Source organism: Poecilia latipinna, unplaced genomic scaffold (genome assembly GCF_001443285.1).
Source record: "Poecilia latipinna isolate Pla-1442-1.1 unplaced genomic scaffold, P_latipinna-1.0 Scaffold1300, whole genome shotgun sequence".
NCBI lineage: Eukaryota > Metazoa > Chordata > Actinopteri > Cyprinodontiformes > Poeciliidae > Poecilia > Poecilia latipinna.
In genome coordinates, this window is record NW_015113916.1 from 72,206 (window position 1) to 99,867 (window position 27,662).

Below are 27,662 nucleotides of genomic sequence, written 5' to 3' on the forward strand. Positions count from 1 at the left end.
TTCAGCAATATCACTTTACAAAGACTCGGTTGCCTGGAGTCCCATACTTCCTTTGCACAACGATGACCTGGAAATGAGAGCCCAGGAAAAAGATCTGTGTGGATTTTGTTATGCTGGCTCCAAGGACCGTGTTGAGATCAAAGACGGTGCTGGATATCAAAGTATCTGTTCAGCTCGTGTTTTGGGTGTAACTCGCTGCACCTGCTACCTCTGAAGAACAATCTTAAATGAATAAAGGATGATTCCATTTTAGTTTCGTTTCTTTTAAATTTCACGTTTCTAATGTATTTACCTTTATTGGTTCCTTGCTTGTTTTTTGGGGGTTTTTTTTCAGTTAGTTGTAGTTTGATTCTGTATGTATCAGCCATGCTTTTCCTCTGAGTTGCCTAAAGCATTTTCAGAGTTTTCACAAAGCATAGCATCGTATTATTTCCTCTCTTCCTGCAACAACAAGCTTTATTTATCCCTCTATTCTAATGAGAGTAAAGGGAGTTGACAGTGTATGTTGTTGTCTTACTGTAAGTGTTATTTTTTTCATTTCTGTCAACCTTCAAACAGAAAAGAAGCATTAGCCCATCTTGCTAATCCTAACTCGACAACCATTTTAATGACTACGTACATGAACTTGTCTGTCTAGGCGCTCCTTCCTACGCGGCGCTGGTTCAATACCGTGCTGGACGACTCCCACTTGCTGGTCAACTGCCAGCTTTCTGGTCTCACCAAAAGAGAAAAGGAGGGCCACCTTTTCTGTCAGGTACAAAACTTGAAAAGATTTGAACTCTATAGACATGGGGGGAGAATGCAAAGATGTGTAAAAAGCCTTAAATGCAATTAAACTTTTATTTCTGTAGCATGACCTGATTCAGAACATTTTGGAAACAGATATGATTAAATAGTTATTATGTGCTGATTTGAAGAAAATGCACTACTTGATGTAATGGGAGTCATAAGTAGCCTTCTTATTTTATTTTATTTTTATTTTTTTAAATCATTATTTGTGTTGCAGTCGGGTTTCGGCTCCAGTGAAGTCGAGACGCTGCCATTAAATCCATTACCAATGAAACTGCAATGGATGTTTCAATACTTTTTATTATAACTTTTATTTGTATTGTAATATCACTTTAAATCATCACAAACCCGTGTGCACCTTATCCATCAATATGAACAACAAAATCCATGTTGGCACACTTATTAATTTCCTCACCAATTATTGAAAAATGAATGCAATAAATGTGCTGACCTTAGCTCTGGACATCTCCACAGCTGAATCGTTAGCTCTTTGTTGGAGACCTAGAGCAAAGGGTGACATTTTACAGTCACAGAGTATTCGTAGCTTTTTATTTTAAGGGCTTTGTACACATCTTTACCAAAAACAGGTAGGGGGGCTCAAACAAACTACCAAAACAGAGTATTTCAGTGTTTCATCCTCTCTTCTGATTGTAGCTTCTTGACATGCTGAAATTCTACACTGGCTTTGAGATCAATGACCAGACAGGAAATGCTTTGACTGAGAAAGAGATGACCACTTTGCACTATGACAGAATCACTTCACTCCAGGTAACAACACTAAAAAGGGCAGTTGTATGCTTTTGCTGATAATTTCATGGGTCATTCCTCCTGGTGATATATTTCACAATATGTTACATCTGCTCACTGATAATGTGTAATTATGCAACATTTTATTACTTTTTCACAACTTCATTTTCCTTTCAGAGAGCTGCCTTTGCTCATTTCCCGGAGTTGCATGACTTTGCATTGTCCAATGTTGCTTCTGTGGACACGAGAGAGTCTTTGACCAAACTCTTTGGGCATCTCAGGTAAAGAAAGAAGAGTGACTCAGACTTAGAATTTGTAAGATAAGATCAAAGACGTTTAAGTCAGTTTTTTCTTTTTTTTTTTTTTTTCTTTTTTCAAAAGGTTTCTCCAACAACATTTTTCATCTTTGTAAAATATGTTGTTTTTTCCTATATAACTCCTTATTTGGCATTGCCAAATAATGCAGTACATTTGGGAGTTGATCTTCAGTTTGAAAAGGTATAATTAGCTCATCTCTATTAACATAAGCAGAGCTGAACACACTTTTCTCCTTGGAAGTCCAGATAGCTTGTAGTTCTGGAACAAGACAGTGCCACGTTTGATTTTTCTCAAATGTTTGGCACTTAATTTCTAACTTTTCTCAACACGTTTCTTGCAACAAACCATCCTGTGAGGATTCCCTCCCCCCCCCCGTTTTGTGGTTCTTTGATCACGGCACAACATTTTGGCAATTTAAAAAGGGTTGCATCCCTCTGAACAGCTTTTTTCAAGGTCTGTTAGATATGATCTATGGCTTTTTTGCCTGTGCAATTTAAGCTTACTATAAATTATTTACACTTTGAAAGAGAGGTGATCTCTTTACACCAGACCCTTCCTCATTATACAAATTCACATCACCTGATGTGCTTAAAACTGCATTTTAGTTTATACAATTTTGAGTTTGAAAATATGGTTTAAATGCTTAGTTGCCTAATAATTGTACACATAGTGTATAAATGCTTGACACATTGTTAAAATTGATCAAATCAGCTAATTACACCTAGCATCTTTTTTGTGGCCAAATTTAGGCCAGACATTTAGACTACAAAAAAAGAAGTTTTTAACACATTTTCCAGATTTAAATGAAGACAAGGACTTGACAATCCATAAAAGCCTGTGTTTCCAGGAACATTACCTCATCAGAATGTCACAGAAGTCGCAGTCAAAATTCAGGCCTTACATTTGCAGTTAAGTTACCGCTGTGTTGTAATATAGCCAAGCTGCCATTGCTGCTTGACTTCTTGCTAAAAGGCGGCTAGTGAACCCTTGAACAGGCAGCTGGTACAAGCCAGAGAGGCACGCCTCATTAATTTAATCGATTTGCAGCGGCTCGAGAATAAACTCTTTGAACAGCTGTGTTTGTCAGATCATATTAGCTTGCCAAATAGCCAAAGACCACCCTCACTTTGATGAACAGTCCTTTGTCTGAGTGGCTGTGAGAATCTAGATTAACTTCAGGTATACATAACTGCATAATCATATGCTGCTGATCTGCAAAAGGTCATTAGATGTATGTGTTTTGACATTGTAATTTCCCTGAGTGCATGTTGTCACTGTACCTATAATATCATTAAACAGGTGGAACCATTTCACATGTTAGTAAAAACTTTTTTTTTTCTCCTCCCAGAATTTGGGTTTTGAAAATTGAACAGGCTGCATTTTCCACGGCTTTCCTAGCTGCCACTGAAGAAACCGTTGAGTAACTCTAAATGTGGCGATCACATTTAGCCATGCAGTTTTCGCCCAAACGTCTCATCCAAATGCCAGTTTATTCCAGCTGTGCTAATCACAGGCTAAGCTCCCAGTCAACCACCACTCTGAATTTATCCGCTAAGTGCCTCACACACAACAAATGCATCATTATTGCACCGCCTGCCCACACTTTTAATCACTCCTACCAGTCTGTCTGCATGAAGACGCACTGTCAGTTCTTTCAAATATGGCAAATGCATCGTAGGCAAAGAAGAGAAGTTAACTACATGATGAAATACAGTGGCAGCAGTATTTGTTCTCAAATATGTCTGTACTTGTGATTGTTTTCCTCAAACTGGTGTATTTACTGAATCCTAACCCTCCTTTGCGAGCTAAATACAAAATTGTCTTAGTAAAGCGACAAAATACTGAGACATTTATTTTACTCAACTCAAAAAAAATTTATCAAACTTACAAGGCCTTGCAAAGTAGTCATACACTTTTAAACCTTTTCGCATTTTGCCTCATCACAATAACAAACTTTGTCGCATTTTATAAGAACAACTCAAAGTAGAAGAATCAGGAAAGTGTTTGGTGCATTTGTATTTAAGCGTAGAGCTACCACCCGAGCAAAAGAAAAACACATGAACATGAACATTTTATTACACCGAAAATGCTTTCTCATGTTATTACAGTATATTTTCACATTTAAACAATATTAAGTTAATACAACATGCATATGTCCCAGGTTTGTACAGGATAGTGATTGCATCGTAATAACGTGATATCTTCTACAGATGTGAAAATGACATGATAATTAGATTAAAGGGAGGTCATCAAATACTTTTCCAGTTTACCATTGAAAACTTCCTGATATGTCCCCACTCTACCTTGTTCTTAAAATGTCCCCACTCTACCCTGTCAGAGTCTCCGCTGTCAGTCAGGACCTGATCCAGTCATCTCTCTTACCCCGAATGACTTATTGTGCCAACGTTATCTTGTTGCTGAGGGAAGGAACTTCCAGGCGAGCCATGCCAGGTCATTCACTGGGCCACCAAAGTGCAACACTGGCAAAATTGCCACCCTGCTGCTCAAGAGTGGGGGGTGCGCACGCACGGTCGCAGTTGCTTAGTGCCACGTGTGGCTGTCCAGGCCTGTCACAACGTGTCCAGGTCCTGTCCTTCGCTGTTCACCAGAGTCTGCCTGTGTCACAGTGTGGAAGGCTGATTAAAACGGGTCTGCATGCAAAGAGCCGCGCCTCAGCTTTCTGAGACTGAGATGGGCTGTGGTTTTCCTAATCCTGTCTCTGAGTGCGCCCTCGGCCCTCAGCGCACATGCTGACGGTGCAGAAGGGCTGTCTCAAACCAAATAGAGAAATTGCTTTGTGCCGCAGTGCTAATAAGCATGAGTTATTTGATAAGGCTGTGTATTGTCACACATACATTTTAAACGTTTGTCTATCAGGAATGTAGTTTCAAAAAGTGCTAGAGAGACTGATTTTTCTTCATAGATATGCAGAAGCATCAAATTGTTTTATATCTATCGGATGTGGGTAAAAACCATGTTGTCCTTGTCGTTCCTCTGAATCGTCATCATTTCAGTCATTGCCAAAAACCATTATCTCAATACTCCAGTTAGCTAATCTGATTTCAATCCTGCATACTCTGGATGAGTGTCGGCTAAATTAATACCACAGGAATATTTTTTTTTTCCTGGTTTTCATTTTTTCACTGAGTAACCAATTGTTTTTCTGTTTCTCTGCAGTCCCAATATGCTCCACCGGGTGGCCTCATACCTGTGTCTGCTGCCTGAGCTGCCTGAAGGCCAAGATACAACCATTGAGAAAGAATTTCTCCTGGAGATGATGGTAGGTTTCAGTGTTTTAAGATGTTGTCTGAGTGAGAAGATCATCATTTGAACTGCTGTAGTAAATGTGTGTTACTTTAAATATTTAAAACTGAAGAGACAAATGTCACTTTTGCAAGAAGTAGGTCTTTTTTTTTTCCTGAAAAGCATCTATGTAGTTTATTTTATGATTTTAAGTTAATTACACTTTTAAGTTGATATTATCAGTGTTGGTTGCCTAACTAACTGATCGGATGGCAATAGTTTGTGGACTATTTTTTTTAACACATTGCATTTCAATTCATGGTGTAAAAATTAGGAGTTAAGACAAAGTTAAAATTTAATACAATTTAAAAGGAAATATAAGAAGATAATTTTCTCAAGATATAGAAATATGGGTGAGAAATAGCACTAATGTGTATGTAAATTGAGGCTAACGCATATGAGTGTGTGTGTACTGATGCATATATTTAGACATATTTAAACCCAGATAAATTGGAAAATTAATTAACCTAGGTTTATTTTTTTAATTTGATTTAATAATGAGGGTCCATCTGAGAATATGGTACCAGTTTGTGGGGTAGGAGTTCATAAGTTTCTTACCTCTTCCTGCTCTTTTTCAAGCATGTTAAGTTTATTTTGGTAGACAAATATGTGTCTTTTGCATTCCTTGGTCATGTGTGTGATTTTTATACTTATATCATGTTTGAAATAAATAAATAGATAAAAATAACATGGAAAAAATTATTTTCAAGTCTCTATGTTTAATCTACCACCTTTGCACCTTAAAAGTGAAATATCACCAGGTGTTTTCTAGATATAATGAAGGTAATACACATGGAGCTAAGGCAGCTGCAGAATTTTTTTCTTACATTAGTAACCTTGACTTTCTGCCTACGTTTTATCTCAATCACCCATAGGTGTCTCGCCATGAGCGCAGAATCTCTCAGATTGAGCAGTTGAACCAGATGCCCCTTTATCCCACAGAGAAGATAATCTGGGATGAAAACATCGTCCCAACGGAGTATTACTCAGGCGAAGGTAGGAAAAATATGTGTGAACTGGGATTTCATTAATGCGCTATGTACGGTTAGTGTCTTTACACCCACATATTGTATTGTGCTTTATGTGAAGTGCTGTGCCTGCAGGGCTTTGGCACCTTTTTCTGTTTTAATCCAATTTATTTAGAGGTGACACAATTTTAAAAAAAATAAAAAATCAGCATGATTTACTCAAAATCTTTGCTAAATCCCTTGTTTTTGCTCATGTTTATTGTTTGACTTGTTGACCTTCATAGGTTGCTTGGCGCTACCGAAGCTGAATCTCCAGTTCCTGACGCTTCACGACTACCTTTTGAGGAACTTTAACCTCTTTCGTCTGGAGTCCACATATGAGATCAGACAGGACATTGAAGACGTGGTGTGGAGAATGAAACCATGGTGGGTAAACTGATTCAGAACAGCAGGTAAAACACGGATCGATACTAGTGTGTCTGTTCCTGTCTGTAGATGCCGTCACATTGAACCACAGTGGCAGATCATAATTTCTTTTCCACATTGCGGCATTTAGAAACCCAGTGCCTAACTTTAAAAGTAATTGAAGTACGTAAAGTGATGCAGCAACCTGCTCTGTGTTTTACCAGAACTAAATAAGTAAGCTGTAGAGTCATGAGTTGCCTTAGATCAAACTGATTTCCAATTCTAACCAGCCTTCAGCACCTGTGGTGACTCCTGTCTTTCTGTTCACACAGGCAGTCAGAATATGGCGGTGTGGTGTTTGGGGGCTGGGCTCGGATGGCTCAGACTATCACTACTTTTTCCATCGTTGAAGTTGCCAAGCCCAACATTGGAGAGAGCTGGCCCGCTCGTGTACGGGCTGACGTCACAATCAACCTCAATGTCCAAGATCACATCAAACAAGAATGGGAAGGTAAAAACTGACCGTGATACAATTTAAATGCTTTTTACAATTTTTTATGGAAAATTTCTGCCATGTGATTCTTAAGCATTTTAAGCATTTCTTAAAATAAATAGATAACAGATGTATTGCATTGTTTGATTTTATTAAAGCAGTTCTCTTCCAGAGGTGTTAATTCTACAGAAGGTATTCTTATAACTTCGAGGTAATTTTTGGGACAATGTACTTGGATGAGTGAAATGGTTGTCAACATGTACATATTAGATTAAGTCTCTAGACCCACATAAACTTCATCTTTTATTTGTTGCTGTAAACCTCAAAAAAAAAAAAAAAAAACATGTTTAAATTTAAGTTTTAATTTTCCCGTTCTCTCTAATAATTCTCCTTCTCTGTTTCCCCTCTTTGCAGGTCTGCGAAAGCACGACGTTTGCTTTCTGATCACGGTGCGCCCCATGTTGCTCTACGGCACTCGCTTCGACCGACGTCAGCCCTTTTTGGACCAGACTGGCCTGGTGTACGTGAGAGGCTGCGAGGTCCAGGGTATGCTGGATGAAAAGGGCCGTGTCATTGAAGAAGGTAAAGTTGCAATAATCTGTGAAAACACACCCGAAAGCCATGAGACATTTAACCAGGTGCACCCACAGTGTTTATTGCTACAAGCAAATCCCCAGGACCGGTCAGATGTGTGTTTTTATGGTAGAATTTTAATTTAGACCTGGTATGTTACTGTTTACATTTCATCAACTTTAGATCAACAACAACCCTGAGTTCTGCCTAATTTTTGAGGAGCTTTTACTGCAGAAAGTAATCAGTAAGCTCTTCTTAGATCTGCAACGCTTTTCCCACTTGTAATATATTTTACCATAGATTGTTTTCTCAGCTGTAGGACCAGCTTGCGGCTGATAAAGTCTTTATTTTATGCTGCTTAGTTTTATTTCAGTGCAACTGGTGCAACTGAATCACCCCTTATTCTCTAAATTAAACATATTAAAGTTTTTAGCTTTTTTTTTCTTCTGTTTTTCATTGTTTATAAAAAATCCCATTTCTGTAATGTTCTTACATAAGTGCTGCACATTTAAGTTTTACAAATCAGTAAATTGTTGTTCTGACAAATGTTCTTCTAAATTAGAGTATAAATGTGTTGCAATAAGAAGTTGGTGCCATTAAAATACCCTTTTTGAAATGCATTCCCTGCATGCTTTCTGACCACTCCCAAACATCATTATCAGTACAGTCTACAAATTCATCTGAAAATGAAACATGTCAGTAAAACAAATTTTACAACACTAAATATAATCTGAATCATTTCGATTTCTTTGTGCTTTTTGAAATATGAAAAGCACAAATAAATTCTTAAATGGCTCAAATCTGCCATTTAAGAAGTAAAAGTATTTAGTACTGAAAGTACCTAAAAGTAAGGTGAGGTAATCTTATTTATATAGCATATTTTCAGCAACAAGGTAATTCAAAGTGCTTTACATGAGTTAAAAGGAAATACAAACAAAATAACAAACCAAAGGAAAGAAAAAAGAGGAAAGAAAACTAATCTAATGTTGTTCTAAAGTATGTAAACTAAGTGCTCCTGTTCAGGGTTGTTAAGTATCTAATTCCATTTCTAAATAGTGAGTACTCTACAGTTTCTGATAAAATAAGCTAAAGAATGACTGATCTAATTCCTTTTCTGGGTTAAAGTGAGCACTCCACAATTCTAAGTTTGTTCTAAATCCTTTTCTGTGTTTAAAGTAAAGTATAAACTAAACAGTGACTGTTCCTGTTAAGTATTTCTGGATTCCAAGTTCATAGTTATTCTAATTCTAATTCTGATTCCATTTCTGGGCTGTATAATGTTGATCTAAATTGTGTGTACTCCACAATTTCTGATATTACTAATAAACTAAAATAATCATTTTCTGGGTTAAATAGGGAGTACTCCAAGTAATGGTAACCCAGAAAAGTTTAAGGAAAATTAGCTTATTTGTGTTTTTTAACCTGTTGGTATAAAGCATAAAAACATAAAATAATAGTGAAAACATTCTACATAATTATGAATACAGCATATTTCCAAAAAAAAAACAAAAAAAGTAATACCTATTGACAGATCTGCCAATTACTTGAGTAGTAAATTGCTACCTGCTGTACTCCTCTTTGAAGTGGTTTGCTTCTGCAGCTTCACCCAACTTACCCTCCAAGCATCTTCTTAGTCTTCCCTCGGAGCATGTGTTCCTTTGTCGAAGCACCCTTTTCCCTATCCTGTCTCATCTGCTTTGATCAAATATGGAGAAGGAAGGGTTTTCTAAGTAGACACAATGCCAGGAGACATGTCCTGCCGGAGTGGGCTTGCTTAAACTTTCAGATCCCCACCAGGGGTAAGTGGCTCTGTGGTTAGCTGCATAGTGTGTCCATGTCACATAAATCACTGAGCATTTGCTGAAGGGTTAAGTTAGGTATGAGTAAACAAAATAAGATCTGCTTTTTTTTAAGTTATCATTGACTGTCCTGTCCAGTTGAAGATGTTATGCTGCTTTAATACTGTTTTGAGAGAAACGTGAGAAACATGTTTTTTGTGTTGATGAATAATTGACCGGTTTTTGTTCTGATCATTTTAATAACTGCAAATAAAAGTTCATATTTATAACATTATTTCAATCCTGTACTGTGCGTAGATTTTGGTACATTAAAAGCACATATTTAAAGATATGTTAATAGGTTTTTTGTGGTAAACACAAAGTAGTACATAACTGTCACATGGAAGTAAAATGGTGCATTGGTTTCATTTTTTATTTTTTTTCTAATGAGGATGTGCAAAATGTAGCATGCATTTGTATTAATTATGAGAAACATGATTTCTTCTTTCTCCCTCTTGAACCAGGACCTGAACCCAAACCCAAGCTACGTGGGGACAGCAGAACTTTTCGTGTTTGGCTCGACCCGAACCAGTATCAGCAGGACATGACCAGCAGCATTCAGAATGGAACTGAAGACCCATATGAGACCTTCAACATCATCATGAGACGCAAACCCAAAGAGAACAATTTCAAGGTAAAGACTAAAAAGCTGAAGATAATTTTGCTTTTGAATTTTGCCATTAGTCTCTGACTCACTTTATAATAGTAGTCATGCAAAGAGCCATTTTATTTTTATTTATATCAGATCAATGCAAGCTTTTCTATGTATACTTTCAAAATTGTCCAAAAATAATTGAGAAATTGGGAAATTTAGATAAAAATGAGAACAAATATTTTTACTGTTTGTATTTAATGGTCACATTTTTAGAAAATTAGTAGCTTGTCAAAACATAATTTGCTGCCATAAAATTACCTCATGTTAACTTAGCCCTCGTCAGATATCATTATTCTGCTAAACCACCTCTAGAGAGATGACTGTTTTTTGTTTTTTCTTTCTGATTTGCTTCAATCTGTTTTAATTTGTGTTCCAGGCGGTTCTGGAGACAATCAGGCACCTGATGAACACAGAATGTGTTGTGCCTGACTGGCTTCATGACATCATCCTTGGCTACGGTGACCCGGGCAGCGCCCACTACTCCAAGATGCCCAATCAGATCTCCACGTTGGACTTCAACGACACCTTCCTGTCTCTGGACCACTTGCGGTCGTGTTTTCCTGGCTACACCATAAAGGTTCTGGAGGAGAATCCTGAACTCCAAGTTCCTCCTTTCAGGTAGAAATAAAAAAATAATAGTAATAATGATTTAATGCATGTTTATATAACTATTACCATTATTTACCTTCTAAATACATCTGATTTAGTTTATGGAATTCTACATTATATATAATTTATTTACAATTTATGATAATAACCTCTGCCATTGCTTCCCAGAATCAAGTTTCCCATCTCAACCACAAAAGACAAAGGAAAGAAGAGAAAGGCTGATGAAGAAGAGAAGGACAGTGAGGAAGATAAAACCTTAAATGTGGAGCCATATGTCGCCCCCAACCGTGGGCCATATCCCTACAACCAGCCCAAAAGGTGCTTGATGTCTTTTTGCATGGCTTCTTGTAGCCCAATTGGTTTTGATAATATCAGAAATGGCAGGTTCACTGCTGATGCACTGTGCTTTTTACAGATGAAAATAAGTTAACTTTGAGCCCATGTAACAGTCAAAAACAATCTGAAACAATCGAGCATGATTGGTTTGACGGTGGGTCAGTCATGGTCTGGGGTGACACATTCATGGATCCGTTATAGAGAAGAAATCCCATGTCTGACCTTATGATGGTAGAGTTAGGTCCAGGGTTCCTCTTGGTTCCAGAACTATGCCCAGCCTCACGCGGTAACAATGGAGGGAGTTTCTGGAGGATATCATTGACCAGACCCCGTGTTTGCCTGACCTAAATCCCCTGGAACACCTCTAGTCCATCTGATTGCCAGGTTGCTCCTCGGACTTTCCAGGAACTCATTAATGCCCTGATCCAGATCTGGAAGTCCATTATCCAGGACACCAGCTGTAGTCTCATTCGGAGCACACCCGGTTTTGACGGAAGTTTTCAAGCACATTGGGTGGTTCTCATTGCTGAGAACCACTCTAAATTTCTGCAAATACAATTTGGCAAAATAAACTAGCTCACTTCATCTTTTCCTCGCAAGGATTTCTGAGTTATCTTTGAATAACAGAGAAGCCAGTCCATATCAATATAAATATGACATGATGTTTTCCCCAAGAACATCTGATGTGTTTTCAATGTGTTTCTTTAATTGTTTTTAAGCCTTGTATATATGTTTTAACTGGTTTATTGAATGTGACATCTTCAAATAGATATAAATATGTTCAAATTATTATGGACTCTTTTTTTTTTTTTTTTTTTTTACATTTCTACAAAATGACTACTGCAGCCATAAGACACTTGCCATTGTGAGCTATGTCATGCAGACTTCTCTCTGCAGCATAGTTTTTTGTAGTGATACTTTAATGTGATCTTGAAAAGTGACAGATGAAGGATAAAACATATAAACATGTCATCAGGATTATTAACATCCGAACTGTAAAATTCTTACAGGAATACGATTCAGTTCACACCGACTCAGATTGAAGCCATTCGAGCCGGGATGCAGCCAGGACTAACAATGGTAAGGATTGTTTTTTTGGGGGTTTTTTTGCTGAGATTTCTTGTCTATGATGCATAAGATAAAGTTTAGCACAAATATATGGTGAATAATGGTAATAAGGTTGTCTTTGCAGGAAAAAAAAACATAAATAAATAAAAATACAAATTTCTACAGTGAGAATTCTCGGGCAATAAAATGGTCAACATAAAACAAAATAACAATGAAACTATGGATTCCTCAACTTATTCCCATACTCACCAGTGTTTAACCCCAGCCTGGTGTTTAGATATGAAGAGCGGTGTACCATGTTCCTCTGTGGTGACTGAAAGCTCTCATCAGGGTCATAAGGCAGCTCTTGGTGCATGCTATTATCTTGATCTGTCCTCTTCTAACCTTCCTTCTTGGTTTACACCATATTCATTAGAACAAGCACCCTGTACCACCTTGTTTCGCTGGCTTTCATGTAGGGAAACCAACCAGCTGATTATGTGCAGATTTATGTATGCACATGTAATTGTGCTTACTATTTTTAGCAGAGCTTACTCACCTGAGAGACTCATGCTAAAACCAACCTGTTTCATGAATATGCATTTAGTGTATTAGATATAACCACATCACCCTCTTCTTGTTAGTTGAGTAAATAGAGCTCGGGGTTATTATCATGTTAGCTTGAGCTCAGTAGTGAAGTGGCAGCAGTATTTACATAGTAAGTATAACAGAAAGACTGGAAGTGTAATTTATTCCCCCCACTGGCTCTCTGTCCTTACCTGCATGTGCGTTCAAAATAACTTGTTTCCACCGTAATGCACTGCTTCCATTCGAGCTTCACTTCATTGAACCACAAATCTTGTTGTTGTAAAATGCTTAAAAATCAAGTTGTCAAAATACATTTTTGGATCTAACTGAGGATTTCCTACACAATATGGACAGGTCAGGGGAAATGTTGAATTTGATCTCAGTGTTTTCCAGGTATCAATAAGTACGGAAGAATCTTTTACGTTTCCCCAATTTATACTGCATCCCATTGTCCATCCGTCTGTTTAGTCGTCTAAATGTCTGGTCATCCATTTGTACGTTCATTATCTCCAAATGTCTATTTGTCCATCCGTCTAACCGTGCATCCATTTGTCTATTTGTTCGACAATCCCTTTCTCCATTCATCCATTCGTTCCTTTTAATAGTGTATTGATCTGTCCATCCACCTATTTGTCCAAAGATTCAGGCCTGACATCTGTAGAAAGATAGAAAGATTCTTGTTCATTTTGTGTGCATATCATAGAAAAGGACTGAAAACTTATGAGTCCCATTATGGAAATGCATACTCTGCCTTTTCCCTATTGTACCTTTTTATGTCTTCTTGTCTGCCCGTTATTAATTCCTTTCTACATAACTGCCTTATTCCTGTTTGCCCGCAGGTTGTGGGACCGCCGGGCACTGGAAAGACTGACGTGGCTGTTCAGATCATCTCAAACCTCTATCACAATTTTCCTGAGCAAAGGACTCTCATAGTGACTCACTCCAATCAGGTCAGCACACTCAAACTCAAAGACACGGAAAAACGGTTTTGCAAACACTGCTGAAATAAGTGTCTGGAGAATTCGCAGCTTAATAAGGCAACAGTCACATTTATACCATGAAGGAAAAACTTAAGCTCCTTTGTGCCACAGCCCTCCCCTTAAGTATTAAATCATAAAGTAATCTGCTCTTGTTTTACACCAGTGAATGCTTACCAGAAGGAACCTTATCCGTCAGAAACATAGCTCGATAATAATCCTCCTCCTGTATTTATTCCCTGTAGAATCCAACTTTGTATGTTTTCTTCTACACCAGGCTTTGAACCAGCTCTTTGAAAAGATCATGGCTCTAGACATTGATGAGCGCCACCTTCTGCGTCTGGGCCACGGAGAGGAGGAACTGGAGACGGAGAAAGACTTCAGCAGGTGAGGACAACAAGAAACCAGTGGAAAAAAAAAAAAAACACACACACACACACACACAGATGGTGTATAGACATGAATGTGTATAAACTCACATTCATGTCCCTCACAGTCCAGAAAACAGCAGCCCATGTTCTTAATAATTTATCCACAGTGACTGGAGTTTCTAATAACCTCATGTGCCACACTGGAGACATTGTTTTAATTTATTAGGCTTTACTGCATACATTGGCCTTTTCACTAATCAAAAAATATTGTTTCTCCACTCTCTGTCCATTGCATTCTGTCGCTGGAGAGCAAGAAACATCATCTGATAAAAGCTGCTTTGATAATTATCATTTTTTTTAAAAATAGCCCAAGTTATGTCGCTGCACAGAACTGGAGCACGACTCCAGGTTTAAGTTATAAACCCTTTTTTGTAGCTTCATAATTGTTTATCTAAAAATGTGTTCATGCTAGTCTATATTTCAGAGATTGTAGCACAATATTAACAGATGGTTCATATTAATTGAGATTAAATGGATTAATAATTCATTAAATAATCAGAAATAGATCTGAGTGAATTTTGCCTTTAAAAATCACTTAATATATTGTAGTTTTTAGCAAAAAAAAAAAAAAAGATAAATAAATTATAAAGCACTGTCAAACAAGCTGCAATTTGTGTTGATTGTTATTTATTAAAGGTTGGATATTGCTGACAGGGTATTTCATTTATATTTATTTGCTAGGTAATTAAAGAGCTTGATGGGATAATGAAATAAATACATTCACAAGTGACTGCATGAATAAATGCACCTAATTTTCTTTAAAAAAATCATTAAAATGGTTATTAGGTGAGGAAGCATGTTTTAAATTAAACATGTTTTAATTCAAACATGCAGAGTGCAGCTCTTCTTACGTAACTGAGCGCCAGCATTTTATATATATACATATATATATATATATATATATAGAGAGAGAGAGATGCTATTATGCTATTGTTATAGTTGTGTTGTTTGCATTTATGTGTCTTAATGAGTCTTGTTTTTTTGTATGCAGTCATTATAAAGATCATCTGTTGTTTTTTTTTTTCTTTTTTGTCCAAAAGCTAAACTAGAGATGTGCCTCAGGCTTAAGGCTGAAATGTACTTTATCTTGTTGATACCTAACCATTGTCTCCAGTGCAAATAATACAACATACTAGTCCAAACTTCTTGCTTTGCCGATAACTAACAATTGAAGTTCGGTTTAGAAAACCCACTACTGCTTGCAGCTCTGTAAAGACTAATTTTGTGTGTGAATTGCCTTGAAGGTCAGTGAGTCATATCCTCGGTGAAATAGAGAATGATCTATTATGAAGTCTCATGACTGACTTGTGGAAGACTTGGCTCAAGATACTCAAAGCATTTAGAGCTCATTATGACTGCTGCTATATTTAACACCATCAGTGAACAAATAAGAACCTGTCTCTTTTTTTTTTTTTCTTTTTTTTTCTTTTAGCAATTTCTTTTGTATATAAATAGTCCCATATCACAGAATATTAGTTCCTATAGTGTGACTATTTAAAGCGTCCTTACTGGCTTTATTGTAAATTACCCAAGTAATTATGTTCCGTTAGAGTTCCTATGAAGAACGGTGGGGAGGTTTCTGTGTCTCTCATGCATGTCCCTGGTATTTCTGCTTGCTGTACTCAGTGCTGTATGTGAACTGGGATCTTGACACGAAAGCAGTCACTAGCATTTTTTAAATTATGCAAAAACATAAATGCTAAAGAAAGAGCTATAGTGAGCCACATCCAACATGTTCCCTGTGCCTTGCTGCCTCCCAACATGCAGACTCCACACTTCTTCCACTCCGCTGACACCAGCTAGAGAGAGCCAGAGGGTTTTAATTAACACTTTCTACAAGGTAAAATAAAAAATGGATGGCAAAGCTACACTTAGTGCCTGCCAAAGGGGAAACTACAAACTCTTGCAATCCATGGTAAATATTCTTGGTTTTATTGAGATTTAAAGGCAGATAAAAGCAATATGTTTGGGGTTTTTAAGATCTAGAAAATAGGTCTGATTTGTCACATTTATCTTCACTTTCCTTTTTTTTTAATTTTATTTAATTCTTCCCAAACAGGCAGGTCTGTATGATCCTCTTTGTGTCATTTGCTGACTGATGATCTTTGAAGATGGTCTAAAAATAGCGCTCACCTCTAATCTCACCCTAACGACCCTGCCTTTTTCCTCTGTGTGTGTCTGAGATGGCTCATTGCTTTTCAGAAAAGTCCAGCTGCACAAAAATATGCATGGATTAATCAAATAGAAATGAATCCTGCAATATCTGAATCACGTTAACATATAATTAACATATCTTATCCAGCATTTTAACAGATCCCTATAAAGAAGTCGGTAATAACAACAGAACCAAATATTTGCTTAAGGCTGATTATTCTGTACATTTCGGAATAATTTTACATGTTAATTTTGATTTCAAATGAACAAGGCCCTTGCTTTATTCTGTTAAAATAAAACAGTCTAATACAGTTCTGAAAATCAACAAATATTAATCATGTTGCATTTTTCTACAGATATGGCAGAGTGAACTATGTCCTTGCTAGAAGACTGGAGCTCCTCAGAGAGGTGGGAAGATTACAGGAGAGCTTGGACGTCCCAGGAGACGTGTCATACACCTGTGAGACTGCAGGGCACTTCTACCTCTATCAGGTAAAAATAACCTTAGGAATGAGCACTTGTGGCAACTCAAAGAGAAACATTAACTCATTTGGCACTAATTGTCCAAGCAGCTGAATAGTTTTGTTTTCCAAACAATATTGATTTTTGACTACAAGTTTAGCAATCTCTTTCAGAGGTCCAAATTTATTTATTTTATTTACTTTTGTTTGTTTTCAGTTTCTTTCTTCTGTTCTCCAGCAACCAGCTAAATATCTTTCAAATTTGTGTCGGATTATGTTATTGAGCTACAGAGCAACAAAGACTCCAGAGAGATTTTTGATGAATTTATTTGAATGCACCTTTGTCCTTTTTCTCAGAAATCTTATAACAATTGACTCCTAACACAATAGAAGCTTTATTTCTCTCAACTCTATGGAGTTGTAAATATTGTAGAGTTATTGAGCTGTACTCCCTGTGCTGTGCTACACATACTCAGACTCCAAAATAACTGGAATTTTAAACTATCATTCATTTTCACTCATATTTTGTACAAGATAAGTTCTGGCATAGACATGATTTATTTTGAACTGTGAGTGCAGTTTTTATTGGGAACTTGTAAACTTCATTTCGGTTTATTCTGAAACCAAAACATTCAGTTTGCCTTACTTGTCCTATCATGTCACAGTAATGTTGAGCCCTTGCTTTAGGAGAAAGTATTTTTTATTTTGATCATTTAATTTCTACCTATATTATACAAGCCGCTGCACACCAGACTAACGCCGTACTCTGACATTTGTAAATAAGCTGGAACTTGGATGTTCTCTGCAGAGAGTGTGAGAAATCACAGAGATCATGAGGAAACATCTCAGTCCCGCCGTGATACTCAGAGCTGTGGCATTATGCTGTTGGATGCCTGGAAAAGCAAACGTGAAATAACTATTTGCAGAGCACTGAGAGTACAGAACTTTTATGATTGCCTTCACACTCGTGTTAGGGCCTCGAGATTGGCCAGAATCCAGCTGGGCTCAAACAGTCATGGAGGTCATGAGAGGGTCAATCTTAGTCAAGTCTGAGAATGCCTTGCTATTAAATTTTGTATTTGATCCCTCAGCTCTTGTTTAATTTTTCTGGTGTTATTTTCACCAAGTCACAATGATTTCCACTTGTACTTACGTATTTATACACTTGTTACAGTCCTGGTGTTTCGCTCTTGTTTTGCTTCTGTAGTAATTAGTGCTAGTTAGAAGATGGTTTACTGTGCTTACACTTTCTTTGCTTTTAAAATAAAAATAAAATAAAAGTGGCATTTCAGTAGATTGTAAACCATTCTCAATCAGCTCAGCACTTGTTTATAACCCCTAACAAAATGGTGTGTATTTAGATGTTTCCATTGTGATCACAATTATTTATACAGACAGATGCATCCAGTTAAATCACCAAGGTGCCTCTCTGAAGCAAAACTCTCTCCATTTTTTTTTTTTTTTTAATTTATCGAACTATTTATAGAACAGCCTGCTGTTAGGTTGAAGCTGCTTTATTAGTTTCTCAGCGGGAAAGCCTTGTTAAAAGGAGACTATCTGTTCTCATTTGTTCACTTTTGTGCTGTTTTATGCAACACCACGATGACTAAGAAAGGCAGAATCGTAGGCACTAATTTCCACAAACAAAAGCCCTGCAAGTGTCTGCACATTTGTGTGCTGGTGAGCATCAAAAAGTGATCAAACCTGGAGGCTTTTCAAAAAAAAATGTTTCCAATTTCTCTCCTCTCTACAGGTGATATCACGCTGGGAGCAGTACATGAGCAAAGTCAAACCTAAACAGGGCAAGAAGGTGGAGGTGGAGGCTGTTGCTGCACACTTTCCCTTCCACAAGTACTTTTCCAACGCCCCGCAGCCTGTATTCAAGGGCCGATCGTACGAGGAGGACATGGACATTGCGGAGGGCTGCTATCGCCATATCAAGAAAATATTTACCCAGCTGGAGGTGAGGCGTTTTAAAAGAGTTTCCTGGTTTCATCACTGCTGAGCAAAACTCTGTGAGATATAGAGGTTATCTGAGAACAGTAATTCTATTTCTGGAGCACACATCCATCACAGCTTGTATCTACAGTGCCTTGCAAAAGTATTCACACCTTTTCACATTTTGTTGCAATACAACCACAAACTTCAGTGTACATCTTTGAGATTTTGAGAGGTCAACACGAAGCATCACATATTTGCAAAGTGGCATAACACTTATATATAGTTTATAAATGTATTTTACAAATAAAAATTGTAAGAGAGCAACTTGCATATGTGCTATGGTTCCTCTTGAAAAATACAGTATAAATTTGTGTTGTTTAGATCAAAGCATAATCATATGTCTAAATGGCCCAGTCAAAGTCCAGATCTGATCAAAAGTGGTAGAGCCACGTAAAAACTTTTAGCCGTGACTGCTGTGAAGCGTGTATGCACGGTGGCTGCCTGAATACAAATGCATGCCGCACTTATCAGATTTTATGTGGGAAAAGGTCTACAAAACTATCTATGATTTTTCCTATCTATGGTGAAGCTGCACGTTTGTACACTACTTTGTCTTTCATATCAAATTAAACTAAAATATATTCAAATCAGTGTTTGTAACGAAATATGTGTAAAAGTTCAGGGTGTACGAATACTTCTACTTGCTCCTGCACATATGTGACCAACATTTTTCTTTCTTGTTCTTTTTGTTCAAACGCAAAAGCTTTGCCAGCTGCATTTGGTTCTTTTCCTAAGCTATTAGCTGGGGGTCCAAATGCTGCACATTGTCCCATGCATAACTTGCTGATTTTCTTATCTGTATATGCTGTCGATTACTGGTGACTAGTAAGACAAAGCCTCTGCAGCGCTTTTGTGCTATAGTTCTGTTCATTGCTTCACTTATTCATGATTATCTAAGCAGATTGCTCAGCAATATTTTTGTACTTTGATAACTATGTTTGGGAATCTGAAAAAATAACCATCAAAACAATAATAATAATAATGATAATAATAATGGCTCCCTCAGTTGCTTTGCACTTGTTTTCATACTAATTCACACATTGCAACACATACCGGAATAAGTGTTACCGTTCTCCCCCCTAGCTTATCACCTACTTCCGTAGAATAACTGAAAACCTTTCTGATTTATTGGAACACCTAGATGGTTTCCAAAAAGCAATAAAGAAAGTTATTTGCCGGAGGTAATATCCCGACATGTGTCGTGCGGTGACCTTGATTTATCTGGCTGGCCTCTGTTTCACTGCATCGCAGCACTTCTCCCTCCTCCCTCGGCCTCACCCATGCTGCAGTGAAATCTGCTCGCCCATTAAGAGAGGCTCCCGTACGTGGCGCAAGGTAGCAAAAGTAACATCCTGCTGCGGTTGCTGATCTGTCTTCACTTCTGAATGGAAAAGCAGTTTTAAATAAGCTGTCATGAGACTACTCTGTAATGCATCGTGATTTATTGTTCCTTAGGAGTTTATGTGTAGATGTGACCTCCTTTTGGATTCTTCCAGCTTTTTTTTTATTTCATTCTTTTTGCCCACTCATCAATTTCTGCAAATACTTATTATCTTGATTTTACTCCTCAGTCTGGAGGCATGATGGTTAAAAGTAGACCTCATCAATATTGCATGTTTTGATTGGTTTAATATTAATGCTAAAATAGTAACACATCAAATATTTATGCCACGGCGCTGTCCGAATGCCGCTCGCCCTCCCCTCCGTCCTCCCCTGTCTCCACAGCTTCTGGGGCTGCATGAAAACACAGCAAATTCTTCCAGCATTCCTTTAACCCCGCAGCGTTCTTGTAATATCAAAATATTGACACGTTAAAATAAACTGCTGTGGATTTTAGGGCAAACAACTTTTCTTTTGCATTCACAATACAATAGAATCCACCTGTAAAAGGGCTCTGTAGGGCGCTTATATTGAGCGATTAATCACACAGAGGAGCTTGTTGGATTTTCATTTTTTATTTATTTTTTTATTAATGCACCACAATATGACCTCACTTCTAAAATGAATGCATTAGATAAAAATGTATGCAGCAGCACCCCTATAATCACTTTTTACTGCAGTTCTCTTAACAGTGAGCTTTGGATTTTTTTTTTTTTACTTTGAAATAAAACAGTCCTCTTCCAGCCTCGTTTGTCATTGTTTTGTTTTTTTTAGGCTTTGAATTTCTTGCCATTTTTATGTTTGTGTTGATTTTTGTTTTGTTTTTTTAATTAAGCCAATGAGATTTGATTTATGGAGCACTTTTCAGCGCTTACGTGTTATACAAAGTACTTTTAATTGATTGGGCAACAATCACCAAAGTCAACGTTATACATATATCAGAAATGAACATTTATTACACCCACTTTTTAAAATACCACAATGAACAGTTGTTAAAGTCCTACTTTCGTTCTCATCTGACCAGGAGTTCAGGGCCTTTGAGCTGCTGAGGAGTGGACTGGACCGCTCCAAGTATCTCCTGGTGAAGGAAGCTAAAATCATCGCCATGACCTGCACACACGCTGCACTCAAACGTCATGACCTGGTGGAGCTAGGATTTAAGGTAGCATTTCTAATTTTGACGGCAACCAGGAGGAACGTATATAGTTACCTACAATGTGGGTTGTAAAACCAGGTTTTTGTGCTATTTATTAGTACGACAACATCCTGATGGAGGAGTCTGCACAGATTCTTGAGATCGAGACGTTCATCCCTCTGCTGTTGCAGGTAACTTTCCTTTCTATTATCTGGAAAAAGACTGAATAGAGTTTGACAAAATGAGATGACTGAAATTCTTTTAAATGGTATGTGTTCGCACTGATTAGACTTTTTCAAGTCAGATCTTGATACATGGAGTGTTAACACTTACTTCTCTGTGTGTATTACCTATTCTTCTTACAGTACATGTGTAAAAAGTGTATTTTTAAACTTGTGCAAATGCCTCCAACCTGTTATCTCCTCTTGTCTGTAGAACCCACAGGATGGCTACAGCAGGCTGAAGCGTTGGATCATGATCGGAGACCACCACCAGCTGCCCCCCGTAATCAAGAACATGGCATTTCAGAAGTACTCCAACATGGAGCAGTCTCTGTTCACTAGATTTGTACGGTTGGGGGTTCCTACCGTGGATTTGGATGCACAGGGCCGTGCGCGCGCAAGGTAGGTCACAGTCAAAGAAAGAGCAGGAGGTAATTTGGCTTGATCTATTTTGGAATTTGAATCCTATTCATCTGTTTTCTGTCCTCAGCCTTTGTAACCTTTACAACTGGCGCTATAAACACCTTGGAAACCTGCCTCACGTTCAGCAGCTTCCTGAGTTCCAGGTACCCAACCCTGGCTTGACCTTTGACTTCCAGCTGATTAATGTGGAGGACTTTAATGGGGTGGGAGAATCTGAACCCAACCCTTACTTTTACCAGGTCAGTATGCAACACCCTCAAAACCTAATCAATGTGCACATTGCAAGCTGTATCAAAACAAACCTCTTAATTATTGGGGTTTGAAATGAGGTAAACAAAATGTTTGAGTATTTTTATCCTAACAGTACGAGTCCACATTGTTTTGTTTCTTCAGCTAGTAAAGTTTTAGTACAAGCATCTTTATCCCTAACATCTGCGGAGCGTTGGAAACATAATGTCAAATCAAAATGTCTTGTGCTCCTCCAGAACAGAATTTACTGTCTTTTTACAAAGACAAACACACCTGCAGACTTAAAACTGATGTAGCATGAAATCACCTCCATCACTTCCCTTTAAGTGTGTCCTCTGAATTGGTGGTTGGACAAGAGTTCATTAATTTTTATGTTCCAGTGGTTCTTCTATCAGTTTATATGCTATATTGATCACTGTGCCAAGTGTGCAGTGGGTCTGTCCTTTACGCCGGAGCCAGATTGCATTTCATCGTGACATTGACTCGGAGGCAGAGTGTGGGCAGTGGGCTGGGTTCATAAGCTCTTCTTTCTTTTGCACCAACCACTTCAGCATGTCAAACGTCATTCCTAAATATTATTCCCAAATATATTATTGCAATAAGATAAGATTTACAAATGTGCAGACGGCAACAGCAACGTTTTAAACGACGAGACGCAAAACTACTTTTGATGAATACAAAGACATATGGAACAGCTGCAGGGTCTTATTTTAGGGGGGGAAAAAACTGTTCTTAAAATAAAATAGAGTTTTCTTTAATATTTTACTTGTCTGTCCTATTAGTTTAATCATATTGCTCTGTGAGGAGTACAGCTTCCTTTTGTCCTTAAATCCGGAGCATGTGCACTTCTCAAGGCACCAGGTCACATGCAACTCAACTCCATTTGCTGTTGCCATTTCCAGGTTCCTCGAGGGAATTACTAGGATCGCTCTGAAGCACACACACGCGCAAACACATTAACTTTGCTAGGAAACGGTGGGGAATATGGCTGACACAAGAGAAGCTGTTGTTTCCAGTCCCTGTTGAATACCTCCCACAGCTGAGCAAACACCGCTACAACCACTGCTGTGCGCTAACTCTGAGCAGATCATCTATAAAGAACGTGTAGCGCGTTACTCCTTCACCTCATTTGCTAAAGCACTTTCCATATTACTTTTCAGTCTATTGATACTTCAGCAAGATTCTTATTTGTTTGAAAGTTTCTCTCCAATCCACATGTCTCTCGTAATTCAGTTTCACAGCCCATATCTGGTCCAGCTGGTGTGTTTAAAACACAGTAGGCTAAATGAAAACACTTGTTTAAAGCATCCATGGCTCTTCCACCACTGTGACATTCTTTCATAATCTCCTGTCTTTATGTTCTCTCCGGGGGCCGATTTCAACTGTATGAAGTTACATTCAGACTGCTTGTTTTGGTTTCTAAGTGCTTCACACTTGGAGCACAACCATTTTAATACTTAGTAATGTTTTTCATTTAACTATCTAAATTTTCAGCCATAAAGTCTGCAAAATGTGTCCTAATTGAGAAGTTTTCTGGCAGATTTATTTGTTCTGAGTTGTAATCCCGACCGTGTGATTTGGGTGTCGTAGCTCTTTTGTGATACTGCAAGAACCAGAACAGGTGTAGCTGACTTTTTGTAGATTGCTCGAGGGAAATTAAAATAATTCTTTTTTCAAGGGAAGGTGAATATTTAAGACTTTCTGAGAGATTTGGCTTGACTCAAACATCCCACCTGCTACAATCGTTCTTAATTCTAAAGGACGCCAAATTGATAGCGTACATAATTGCAAAATCCAAAATGTGCAAGATCCAACATGATTTTTGTTTTTATAAATGCATGTATATGCTTCATTTGGTGGCAGGTAATGGGAGAAAATGAACAAAGGCTCCCATTGTTTTTGATGTGTTGATTCCACTGAAGCTGGATCAGAAGCTGTTAATGAAACTGCATAAATTACTAGCAAAGATGTGAGGCTGCAGTCCACGTTTAATTGAAACTGAATGAATAATGCATATAGTTGGCTTGTTTTCTTTTTCTGGTCACATTTGAAAGGCAAAGAGCGATCTTGGAGCCAGAACACAGGAATGAGAAATGTGTCATTTGAAAAGTTGGTAAATGACCAACAACAGTTCATTTTATCGACAGCCTGTTCTTTCAAGAGCCATTTTAATTTGAATATGTTTACTTTAGCTGTTATTAAAATGTCTTTATTTTCAATTTCACCTGCTTTAAACCTCTGATTTTCCGGATCAAATTAGTTGTGTTCTGTCTCGGCTTTATCTGACTGAACAGCAGATGAGAAATCATAGCAGTATGTCAACAAAAAAACTACAAAAAAATCTATATCTGAAAAACTCTGCAGAAAGTAAATCACATGTGTGTAGTTGAGTTTATTCTCTGGAGCAAGATAAATTATCTGAAATTCGAATTTGCTGAAGCGTTAACAGACTCCAAAGTGATTTAGAAGACATGGAACAATCAATTTACCTCTTCACTCGTTATCTGAGTGCTGCTTTACTCAGCACTCAATCAAATGAATATGAATAATCGGATTTTAATCTTCTCCCTGTTACCTATTTTTCTTTTCTGTGTAGAACCTGGCTGAGGCGGAGTACTCTGTTGCTCTCTTTATGTACATGAGGCTGTTGGGCTACCCATCGGAGCGAATCAGCATCCTCACTACCTACAATGGACAAAAGCACCTGATCAGAGATGTCATTAACCAACGGTGTGCTGGAAACCCTTACTTTGGGCAGCCTCACAAGGTAGGTCCCAATGGATGACTCATCATATGAATAAAAAAAAACTACATCTTGACAAGTGTGAAGTAAAAAACAAAGACAGAAAGAATATGCGAGATCATTGGGAACTTGTCCTACACTGACTTTTCTTTTTACGGTGATTACAGATAATTCAAAACAAAGTTTGATACGTCGACTATTTGTGGAATCACAAAAATGGGGGAAATAAATATTGCCTTGTCTTGCATGCTGCGTGTATTGTTACATCCCTACTGCTGAACCTGGTTTCAACAATACAGTTGAATCAAGTTATATTGACATGCACTGCACTGTAATTTATTAAGCAGTGCAAACAAAGCTGGTGTAACTACGTCAGGTCTGTAGGTGGCCTTTCTGACATCTTTTCAGCTTTGACCACAAATTTTCAGAGCTGTGTGATTTTTACTCCAATACATATATGTTGTTGTCCTTAAGCCATTTTTATTATTTTGCCAGTGTGCTTCCTTTTGAACGACCAGTCTGTGTTAATTTCCTAACTTCCTGGTTGATGTCTTGAGACGTTTCTTTCCTTATTTTGTGAAGGTCTCTAGTCCCTCTAGAGCAGTGGTCCCCAACCTTTACATTACCACGGACCGGTCAAGACTTGGAAAATTTTGCTGCGGCCCGGGGCGGGGTGAACTGTCAGATAAGGCTTCTGCATGTTGGTGTTCCCGCTAAATCCTGAATATACCCAATTTGGGTTGTCTTGGCCCTTTTATCGCAGGCTGTGGGGTTTACCCTGACTGGAAACGAGAATACAACCTGTTGAATGTGACAGGTAGCCAATCAGAAAGCGTGGTGGCGCAAGAACAGAGGGGAATCCCAAACAGCTGACATATCGCGCAACTGAGAGTCCGGTGGATATCGGAGATATGTGAAAATGTTTATTATTATATTTAAAGGTCATTATTATATATGTTTATGTTTATGTTTATTCAGTTAAAAATGTTAACTATGAAAAAACATAGTCGCCTCCAAATCATAGTGCAGCAAATAGAGCGGCTGCTCCCGCTGTCTTTTATCCACCGCCTTTTCTATTTGTTACGTCTTTTATCTCTTAAAATGAGTCCACAAACTGTCACTATTGCTTCTACATCGTCATCCGTGTTTGGTCATTCTAAATTCCCGTATGCTCTGTTGGGGGTTTTGTGTATTTTCTTCTGGAATCGCGATGTTTGTGACTGGAATCGGTTCGTGCTGCTCCTGCCTTGGACACACGAACCGATTGAACCTGTTGTACTTTTATCAGCTCTGTGGTCACAGAGGTTTGGAGAATCGGCCGACAATCCTTAAATCTTGCCGTCTAAACCAGATTTAAGACTCACAAGCTCTACTCATCTCCTCTCGACCACTGCCCAAACGCTCTGTCTCTGGTCGCTATGGTAACGTTTACATATCCCTTCAAAATAAGATACAAATGCACCACAAAAACGAACAATTTACTTTCGTGAAAATTTTAACTCACGATAATGACTAACTGGAGCCCTCAGCTTGTTTCTCTGCAACGAGACGGTCCCATCTGGGAGTGATGGGAGACAATGACACCCGAAGTGTTGCTTATCCACAGCCTGCTTGGTCTCTACGTGGCGAAGCAGCTTGAAGCTTCATTGCCTCATCAGCAGCCGGTCGCTGCATATTACACAGAGCGGCTTGTAATGTTTGCCTCACCTCCCGGTCCGGGATAAATCCATCCTCCTGTCTCTTCTCTGGGCCTTTTTCCCTTTTGCAAAGAAACTTTCCAAAGACACCTGATCCATTTCTTACTCATTTTGCTGCTTGTGGGCTCAGTGTTGGCGCGCAAGTAACTGAGAGAGTCTGGTTAGAGGATTTTCAAAATAAAAGATCCTCCAGACTCAAATAATACATAAAACGGAAATATATAATTATTTCTTGCGCGGCCCGGTACCAATTGGTCCACGGACCAGGGGTTGGGGACCACTGCTCTAGAGCACCCATATAACAAAATGCTTCTATTCTTACTCTATTCTTTGGGATGGTATTCTGAGACTTTCAAGTCTCTAAATGTAGCAATTGTCACAACAGCTTTTATCTTCATGAAGTGAATTTTTGGATGTCTTTCACTTCTAATTGCCAGATGTTCAACAACCACTACTCGTTGTGTTGCAGTGTTTCAACTCTGCAACACATCCCACTCCTTGTGTAATATCACTTAAAGGTGACATGTTTTATGGCTTATGTTGAAGGAATCCTCAATACCAGAAGACATTTTTACACCTCATGTATGCGTAGAACCACTTAACTTACAAGATATAGTTACTGGCACTTACTTTACAACCTCATATATCAGATGAGGTCCATCCCCAATTATCCTAAAGCTCTTGGTGTTTGTTTTCAATGTGCACACTGCTCTGTGTGCACGTTTAAGAATGTTTGTCAGCTGTACATTTTCACTTCCTTTCAGTCTTGATGTGTTGCACTGCGAGTCATCAAGAGAGAACATTTTGTTGATAAAAGTTTTTTTTTTTTTTTTCAGTTGTATCAGATCATGAGACTCTGGGAACAGCTGCAGGTCATGAGACCAAATGAAGCAGAGTCCTTCTTTTAACCACCTGACTGATTATGTGTGCAGGAATGTGAATTGTTCCCATTTTTTATCTCTAAAAAATACTCTTGGGATGTATTCGTCTAGCCTGTGTTAATCCGTTACTCTGCTGTTGTCTCCTTATTTTTATTTTTTTAACATGATTATTCAGCAAATTGCTTGCAGATTTTTGCCCCGCTATTCTAATTCTTTATATTATTGAGCTCAATTCTAACA

The 27,662-nt window shown here is 38.1% G+C and overlaps 1 protein-coding gene across 1 annotated transcript in view; it reads left to right on the forward strand.

Annotated features, from left to right (window-relative positions):
- The window catches only part of aqr (aquarius intron-binding spliceosomal factor), a 45,937-nt gene that overhangs the window by 5,831 nt on the left and 12,444 nt on the right, over positions 1-27,662 (forward strand). The window contains exons 12-32 of the mRNA XM_015055174.1: positions 638-754; positions 1,444-1,557; positions 1,714-1,817; positions 5,032-5,134; positions 6,033-6,153; positions 6,410-6,551; positions 6,863-7,041; positions 7,438-7,605; positions 9,899-10,068; positions 10,466-10,707; positions 10,867-11,016; positions 12,045-12,114; positions 13,509-13,619; positions 13,924-14,033; positions 16,588-16,723; positions 18,446-18,655; positions 21,098-21,235; positions 21,328-21,399; positions 21,644-21,831; positions 21,920-22,091; positions 24,698-24,868. Of these exons, the coding sequence (XP_014910660.1) occupies positions 638-754; positions 1,444-1,557; positions 1,714-1,817; positions 5,032-5,134; positions 6,033-6,153; positions 6,410-6,551; positions 6,863-7,041; positions 7,438-7,605; positions 9,899-10,068; positions 10,466-10,707; positions 10,867-11,016; positions 12,045-12,114; positions 13,509-13,619; positions 13,924-14,033; positions 16,588-16,723; positions 18,446-18,655; positions 21,098-21,235; positions 21,328-21,399; positions 21,644-21,831; positions 21,920-22,091; positions 24,698-24,868 (2,988 nt within the window). The remainder of the gene's footprint in view (positions 1-637; positions 755-1,443; positions 1,558-1,713; positions 1,818-5,031; positions 5,135-6,032; positions 6,154-6,409; positions 6,552-6,862; positions 7,042-7,437; positions 7,606-9,898; positions 10,069-10,465; positions 10,708-10,866; positions 11,017-12,044; positions 12,115-13,508; positions 13,620-13,923; positions 14,034-16,587; positions 16,724-18,445; positions 18,656-21,097; positions 21,236-21,327; positions 21,400-21,643; positions 21,832-21,919; positions 22,092-24,697; positions 24,869-27,662) is intronic.